The 9053-nt window shown below is 38.2% G+C and overlaps 1 protein-coding gene across 1 annotated transcript; it reads right to left on the bottom strand.

The window, feature by feature from the left end:
• Positions 1–647: 647 nt before the first annotated feature.
• LOC112161976 (opsin-5) lies at positions 648–7378 on the bottom strand. The gene is made up of 6 exons (XM_024297561.2): positions 7148–7378; positions 5749–5954; positions 4394–4493; positions 1580–1684; positions 1288–1511; positions 648–1214 (listed from the first exon to the last, which is right to left on the bottom strand). The coding sequence occupies exons 1-6, from the start codon at positions 7284–7286 to the stop codon at positions 756–758; spliced, it is 1233 nt and encodes a 410-aa protein (XP_024153329.1). The 5' UTR covers positions 7287–7378; the 3' UTR covers positions 648–755.
• Positions 7379–9053: the final 1675 nt, after the last annotated feature.

Here is a 9053-nt window from a genome sequence, read left to right as displayed (position 1 = left end):
GACATTACAGCCCGAATCATGAGGAGATTTCACCCTGGACCTGCATCAACTTGGGTTCTGCTCCACTCCAGTCTTCCTTCAAACCATTGGACCTCGATTCCCAAATGAAAGGCACACTTTACTTTCATCAGAAAAAAGGAGTTTGGATCACCAGCCAACAGTCCAGTCCTTCTGCAGTTTTCTAATTTTCTGAAATCCTGTTTTTGTGGGTTCTATGAGCCCAATTTATGTATAATTAAACATCCTATATATATATATCTATATATATCTATATATAGATATATATACTGTGTATATATACAATATATATGTATATATATTTATATATATACAAAGCATATATACAGTGTATATATAAGTATTTATATATATACTGTATATATACTGTGTATATATATATATATACATAATAGGATCTATTAGGATTTTTTAAATATAATTATGAAAATGATAACACTTTTCATGAAATTACATTTTTTGGAAAGGGTTTGTATATTGCTGCTTTTTCTTTTTTTTTTTTTTTGATGGCCAGCGATCTGGTCACGTTTTCTTCACCTTCAACGTATTGGGCCCTCCTGGAGTAAACGATATGTTTTTGTTTCAGTTCATTGGTGAATAAATTGACAGAAAATCCAGATTTTCACAAAATACTTTCATTTATTACAGTTCCACTCACAGTTAACAAACACAGCAGGACCACAACATGCAGAAATGCTCAACCTCACCTTAAGGTTCAGTGTGATTGGACACAGTCCTCAGAGTCGGTCACACCAGTACTCTGAAGTTTCAATGTGAGAGGGCACATCGATGTGAAAGATCTGTGGAGGGGTCTCCGGAGCGCTGTTGACCCCCGAGTCTCCGTCGGCCTTGATCTGGCTCATCTCTCCGGCGTCTGGCTTGGCCATCGGCGTCTGCTCTGAAAGCGGTGCAGGTGGAAGTGGCGCCTCGGCCTTGGGTTTGATGTTTTGGAAGCGTTGCAGATGCACCACCTCCCTGCCCTCGGTGGTGCAGGGCAGCAGCACAGAGATGTCCTTGCGGAATCTCGAGCTCATGCCAAAGTATATGAGAGGATTGTAAAAGCTCGCAGACTTGGCAAAGAGACGGGTCATGATGCTGGTTATGCTTGGCACGTGGAAGCCCCAGGCTGACCACATGGACACCACTGCATATGGTGACCAGGCCATGATGAAAGCTGTGCAGATCACAATGGAGATCTAGAGGAAAAGGAATTTCACTTTTCAGAACAATGACTTTCTTTCAGGGGGAAACTTTCTTCCGTCTGCCTACCCTCGTCACATCTCTCTCCATCTTTCTTTGACGGGCTGAGAGGAAGCCGTCAGCTGACATGGCATTTGTGCTTTTCACAGTGTTGATGATGGAAACGTAGGAGAACAGCATGATGATAACAGGAATGAAGAAGCAAAAGATGAGGATGGAGATGATGTAGGATTTATAAAATGTCGAGTAATTGGCTTTGGACCAGTCCACCTCGCAGGTTCCATAACCTCGATCTAGGACACAGCAGAAGCAGACGTCAGTCTGAGCCTCAAACAAAAGGAAAAGCCTTCAGAGAGCAGACCTGTGTAGCTGCCCCATCCCAGCAGCGGAGCAACAGACCAGAACAACGCCGCGGCCCAAATAATGATCAGAGACACTGCAATGGTGTTGTTACTGATGCAGTGGGCTGCAAAACACACAAGGAGGCAATTATGAGATTATTGACAGCTGTGAAAATGACCCTTAAAAGGTTCCAGAAATGCAGAATTCTTCACTTGCTGTAAATGTCAGAATCTGTTGACATTTCACGAACAATAAAGTCTTTTCTTGTTTCTTGCAAATACTCAAAAGAACCTTTGTTAACTAAATCCATGTGTTTTGTCAGAATACACATTTGGTTTTCAAGTGTTCAGAACTGCACAGGAGAAAGTGGGGGATGCAGCTTTTCCTATGTGAGGTGCAGAATGGGAAAAAAAAATCACCTTAATGAATTTACAGGACGATTTGAACACATTTAGACATTTGTGTTGTCATTAGGTCACATTTGATCACAAATAGAGTGTTATCTACGATTCAAATGGTATATATATATATATATATATATATATATATATATATATATATATATATATATATATATATATATATATATATATGGCCTTTTTCCTTTTTAGCTTTAAGGTCCAAAGGTTGTATCGTTCGGGTTTTATACATATTTTTCTGTGCATTGTATTGGGTTTTGTTTCTAAAATGTGATTATGTTTGTATGTAAAGCACATTGAGTAACATGAGTTGGAAAAGTACTACACAAATAAAGATCTGATTTGAAAGACCTTTACAGTCCCATTCACTCACACATACACATTCACACACTGGCACCAACCTGTAACCATCTGCACCAAAACCTGAGCCTCAAATGTAAAGTTATGTACATACATACATTTAGGAAACTTTAAATCTAAATGTATCTCTAAATCCTAAATATAAACATTAAATCCTAATCTAATAGTAAGCATCACATTTAAAACAAAGTAAATATAAACGTTAATGTTAAATGTATATATTATATTAAACATGCAATAAAAAACAATGCAAAACAATACAAATATAAATGTTTTATCTAAAAATAAATTCACATGCAAAATATGCATTTTAACATAAAAATGTGAGATTGAAAAGCAAACAGAAAGTTTATATATATAAATCTCAAATACAGATGTCATATACGTTAAATATCAATTTCATCGTAAATGTCAAATCAAAAAGTAAAATCTAAATCCGCTATATCCCTTTCAGGTACCTGCTATTGTTGGGCAAAGAGTGCACCCCGGACAAGTCTGTTACAATGCATTTTATCATTCCCACACATCGGGGGTGGAGCTACGGGGGAGCAAGGAAGGGGTCAACTGAGGTCTCACTTTGGAGCCACATATTTTAAATGAAGTATATATATGAGTAAAAGTTGAATGCAATGCAACTTTTGACTGTGTAATTGATGAAAGCATCAAGATTCTGGGTGTAGGAATGCTTGTTTTTTTATTGCTATTTAAAATGTGAGTTTAATGTGTTTCCATAATGTATTTTTGGGATGGCATAAAACGGCTTTGATGTTTTATAATATACTTTTTTAACGAATTGTGTTGTTTAATGTTTTTTTTATGATGGAGCCCAGGAAGAGTAGGTGTCTGTTAAGCACAGCTAATGCAGATCCTATAAACAATAAATAAACAATAAACTGAAGCAAAAACCTTTGTGCCCCTCTTCCTCCAAATGCCCCTACAGTTCTACGGGGAAGAATTCGGATCAGATTCATCCATATGTTCCCTCTACCACCCTTCCAAAGACTTTTGTCCGTCTCTGCCCCCCACATATAAAATGCTCTAGCACCTTGTGACACTAGAGTGATAAATTAAGCTATGAAACATGTTTTTGGACTGTGGGAGTACATGGAAATAACCTCCCATGCACGGGGAGAACAAGCAAACTCTGCATAGAAAGGACCCAGGCAAGATTTGAACCAGAGCCTTCTCACTGTGAGGCGAAAGAGCCAACCACTGCACCCCCACACAGACCATTTACAGAAATGTCATATCTCCAAACATTCATTTTCTCAACCTGCTGTATCCCTTTCAGGGTAAAGGGAACCTTAATGTTAAAAGTAAACATAAATGTTGAATATAAATATGAATGTTAAATATAATTTTTTTACATTTTAAATGATAATTTTGACTTTGAATGTTTGGGAAATATGCTAATGTGACCACACCCTCGCCCTGTTTTAAGCCTCTTTAAAACCTGAGGACACCAAAAAAGATGTTTGTTTTATTAGTTTGTAATAAAAACTGACAAAATGTGACACAAATGCATCACATTTGACAGAAATATCTAAATGTGGTAAAACGGTCACATAAATTGCACAAGGTGAATTTTTACATTTGTAAATATTTCCACCTCCAGAGTTTACACCTCCATGCTGGAGCTGTCTGTCATTTTCAGTTTTCCGTCCACCTTTGCATCCTTTTCCCACACTTCCCACTAATGCCCACAGTTCAGGGGCCGCAGTCAAACCGCCAAACAGCGGATCATAAAACCGGAGTTTACGAACAACCGCAAACACAGTCCAACCAGAGCAACTGCTAAACCTCATTTCCATGTCATTAAGAGGCTTTTTTAGCAACAGTGGGAGCCCAGAAAAAGAAAATCCCACCTCAAATTAACTTAATCACATGTTAGACCAATATAAATGCAACCACTGCAGACAGGTGGTGGTTATTTTCACAGCTGCACTCGGTAACCAGGTTTTATCATCTAAAAAACTGGCTTTTATGCCTGATAAAAACTGTTTGGAATGTGAGAGAGGGCACTCGTCCTCACTTGAACTGAGCCTAGCTCTGACCTTTTTGAGGGTGGCATCCCTTGATGTATCTTGTAACGCTGATGACCGTCAGTGTGTTGATGCTCACGAGGCCAAAGAGCAACGTGAGGAAGCCGTCCACCTGGAAAGACACAGACCATGGGGCTGATTTATTGGATTTTCTTCAAGCTCCCTCAGCATTTTGGTCTAAACTAAGAGCATGGACTGATGTAGAGACATGACTGTTTAATAAACAGTTGTGGCTGATTATCTCCTAATCCCAGCTCCTCTTAAAGGGAATTATGCTCTTCTTCTCCAGTTTGACTCCGACTGCGTGATACCCGGCACCCTGCTGGGTCACTTCCAGGTGATGTGGCCCATTTAAGGTCTTTGCTGATTATTTCTTGATCTTATTTAGTCCTAATCCTATTACAGCCACTCATCACCCTTCACACACATTTGGCAGATTGCAAAGCCTGACAGCAGGGAATGGCGAGATTTTAACATACTCCTGGCTACTAGAGAAAAAAAATGTCCTGGCTAAATTTATTGAAAAACTACAATTCCCAGAGCCCCACACCTTCACACTTGGCATCATTTGAAAGCTCTGAATGTAGTATGGAGTATTTAGGAGATATTCAGATTTAGAATCGTCTTCTACAGAGAAAAAAAAATGGCATTTTTGTTAATCAGAAAGATCTGACATTCTCTGTTTGCTGCATTTCTGATATTCTGGATAACATGTTTATGAACTTGACGTCATCAAAGCAGATTTTGTTTTTCCTCACATCAGGTCAGATTACCATGAAAAATGCCCTAAAGTAGAAAATACAGGGATGTGGCCCAGCTTGAAAGTGTTCATGCCTGATCATGCTTTGTGCAGTTGTCTCTTCTCTCTTTTTTCCTACTTAATTCTCCTGTCAGAGTCCCCCCTGCAGCTCAGGATTTGATTTTACCGTCAGATCTGCAGGATGAAGCTCTATTTTTTTAGAGAACATTGATGAGGCATTTAAAAAAAAGTTATTTGGAAGAAACAAATGTAAAAAATGACTTTTTAATCTCTGAATTTATCAAATTGAGTCTGTTTAGTCAAAACTTTGATTTACTCTCGGTTGACGTGCTGCTTGAAGAGTTTCACCCATCTAAAGGCCTCCATCATGGTAATCTGATTAAAGATTTAACCTCCAGTCCACAAGGCTACCAGTCTAATCACTCACATACACATGGGGGAAACTTTAGTTCAAGGCTTCACAGATTTGCTTCTTGTATTTATTTATTTGAGCTACACAGAGAAACTACATTTGGTTATTTGCTTATTAAATCTTCAATATTTCACCATCTCAGATGTGGCATAAAAAGTTCTAGTGTAATTCAGGACTTGTTTGTGTGCGTCTCACTTGGCAGGTCCAGATCCAGGTGATCAAATACCCATCATCCCTCAGGATGTTGAATATTTCCAGGATTCCTCTGGAGTAGCCAAACACGGAGATGCTGGCGTCGGAGACGGCGAGGTTTAAGGTGAAGAAGTCTGTTGGCTGAAGTGAAGCCCGCTGCTTGTAGAGGACAAATATGACCAAACTGTTTCCAAACCAGGACAGCCACCCTGCAGAGGCACAGACACAGACTTACAACAAACTCTGCATTAAAATCCACACTTTAACTCACAATAAGGAGTAAAAGAATCATTTTTTTGGTTTTAACTGGAAAAAATTAGGATTTTATGCAGACATAAGTTGGAAATTTAGAAGCAGATGTTGAAATTGAACCAAAACACTGACTGAAAGTGGTCTTTAACAACACAAACTAAGCTACCCATGTTTTTATAGGAACTATAATGTTAAACAGCTTTGTCGGGGTTTATAACGCGATCTCTGGCCACAGTTTAAGTGTGTGGATTAGGTGAAGCTTTGGCGTAATTTCAATCAGGAAGATTTTCCTCGCTTCCAGGAACTTCGGGCTGCTTTACTTCACTCTGCACGCTACTCACGACCACGCCTTCTATCTGAACCAATGGTTAAAGGGCCCACCTTCCTTTTGGCCAATCACAATCATATTTTCACCTTAAAAAAATCATAGATGTTTATTTATCTGCATTCCTGACAGTTTCTCCAGTCCGACTCCACCCTGTTCTCCACCTGGAGCAAAGCTTTGGGATGGTCTGACCCTCAAGTTCTGGTGTTTTATTCCATAATTGCAAGATTATTTTTTTTGTTTCTGCACACCTTTCTGCATCATAAATACATATTTACATGCCTCCCTGCGATCTACTCTTACTGAAGAGAATTCTTATGTTAAAGAACTGTTACAAAAGCTACTAAAACCAGCTTTATAGGAGATTATTCTGCATTTTTCACTATTGATAAATACAGTTTTAGAAGCAACATCATGAACATTTTAGTTTAATTCTCACTGGAAGCGTTCTCAAGTGTGTATGTGCTCAAACTTTCAATAAAAAATGTGCAATTTAAGGTGTTTAAAGCACATTTCTAGGGTGAAATATAAAATCAACTCATAAGAGGTATATATTTAAATTAAAAAAAATGTGCAGAGCCAAAGCATATGAAATTAGAAAAATATAAGATTTAAACTACTTATTTTTTCTTTCCTAATTGCTATGAAGAAAAAGAAAGAACTGCTTTAAATGTGTAAAAGTCTGATAACTTTTGTTTAATTTATCTGCTTGGACAGTATTTTTTAAATAAAAGAGCCCACAAATAACCATAAAAAGAAGCAACTTTTGACCCAAAAATGTCCATCATCAGAAAGTCTGCACATGCTCAGACATGGTCGACTTACCTAACACCAACAGGTAGACTCCGATGACGGTTTCTCCTTGTTCAGACAGAGGAGGCTCTGAATGCAGAGTGCTGAGGTTGTTATTCCTCCATGGGATGTTCACCACCTTCAGAGGAAAAGCCTTCAGCGTGATCTCCATGGCCTAAACTCTGAAGCGTCGGCATGAATTCCTCCCGGCCTCCACCACAGCTCTGCTCTCTTCTGCCGGCTGGAGACACTGAGGTCTTCCACCGGCGGGAACAGTGGCTCAGTTCGCTTTAAATCCAGCTTAGACGCGGTCACTAATACTTGACTGCTCGCTCCCAATGTAATCCTGTCTATTTCTTAACATCTAAGGAGATTTCGGGTGGAAATCTCAGTTAGGAGGAAAATGTTCAGTCAGCACGTCTTCTGTTTGGATTTGAGCTAAAAATCCACTCTGATTAAAATGGTGTTTTTGGTGTTTTTAACATGTTCTAGAGGCATTTTTCTAATGATGGAGGACATACATAAAGAAAATAAGCTCAAATTGCATTTCTGAGTATTTCTTTACTCAAGTGGTTGAGAACCAGGAGCAAATGAAAAAATGCCATTTGAAAAAGATAATGTTTGTGACATAGAAAATACTAACTCTGCTCTGCTCCATTCTGATGCATCCACTTGTAGATTAATACATCCATTTACGTCTTTGTTTTCCTCATCTGAGCTGAAATCTGCATCAAAGCTGTTTTGCTGGGATGTGAGCTGCTGTAAGCTAGTGGGAGAGCTTGTAAACAAAGAACTCTCAGCAACCGTCCCACCCACATCTCAGAAGAAAATTCCTTATGAACTCTTGCCGCTCTGCAGAAATTATGTCCTAAAAAGCGACAACTCTTAAAATTCCACTGCTTTGAAAATCAAAAGAGGATTGGAGTGGTCCTTTTAGAGAGCGTTGTTTAGCAAATCTCAATAAAAAACAAAAAATGAAAGGTGTGACCTCAAATAGTGTGTTTTAATAATTCATGTTAAGTTAGGGGTTTAACAATCATTTCAACAATGACTTGATACATTTGTTTCATTGGTTCATTTTGAACAATCCAATTTACTGAGCTAAAATCAATTCAGGACATATTTAGCCATAAACAAACATTTTCATGTTCCGCAGATTTAGAAGAGACTTCCAGAAAGGTTTAGATCTGCTAAAAAGCAGTCAGTTTATTTAAATCAAGGTTATAGATCCACCTGTTCTCGGCTGTATTTGATCAGTTTGTTTTATATCCAATCTGTTAATCTGTGCGTGATTTCATTTATGCTTTGCTTTCTTTAAATCTTATTTTTATGATCACCAGTAGTAAGTTTTTTGTTTGTTTCTTTTAATGTTTTTGTAAATGTCTTTGTACATAAAATGTACCATTCAAATAAACTCGTCTTGCAAAAACTTCAACCAGGCTGACTCAGAGATAAATACCTGATCCAGGTGCAGCAGGTGAAATTATTTTATAACGCTATAGTTGATTTGATTAACAGCTACCTCAGGCAGATTGATCTGATGGAGGAATTTAAATCATTTAAGTCAATTAATCCTTACATCCTACTTTAAACTTTGTGTGGAGAGTTGAAGAAAAAAGTCCAGTAATGTAGCCTCTGATGATGTGAAGCACAGTCTGAGTTCATCAAAGACAGAAAATAAAGTTGAAACAGCCTTTTTAACTCTATTGCATCTTTTTAATCTGTCAAATGATGTAATTTGGATGTCAGCGGCTCACATAACAAACCTCTTTTCTGATTTAATTCTTGGCATGTGTCCCTTCAGGGATTTAGGTCTCCAAGCTAATATCATTTGGATGAGCCGTCCTCCTGCTCAGATCAAAAACAGCTCAGATTAGAAGGATCTCTTAAGTTTTATTTGGCTGTTTCCAACAGTTTTAAACTCACAGTGATTCTGAGT

Source organism: Oryzias melastigma, linkage group LG15, assembly GCF_002922805.2.
Source record: "Oryzias melastigma strain HK-1 linkage group LG15, ASM292280v2, whole genome shotgun sequence".
Lineage (NCBI taxonomy): Eukaryota > Metazoa > Chordata > Actinopteri > Beloniformes > Adrianichthyidae > Oryzias > Oryzias melastigma.
Note: the sequence above shows the minus strand (reverse complement) of the source record. Positions and strands in the feature narration are given on the sequence as shown.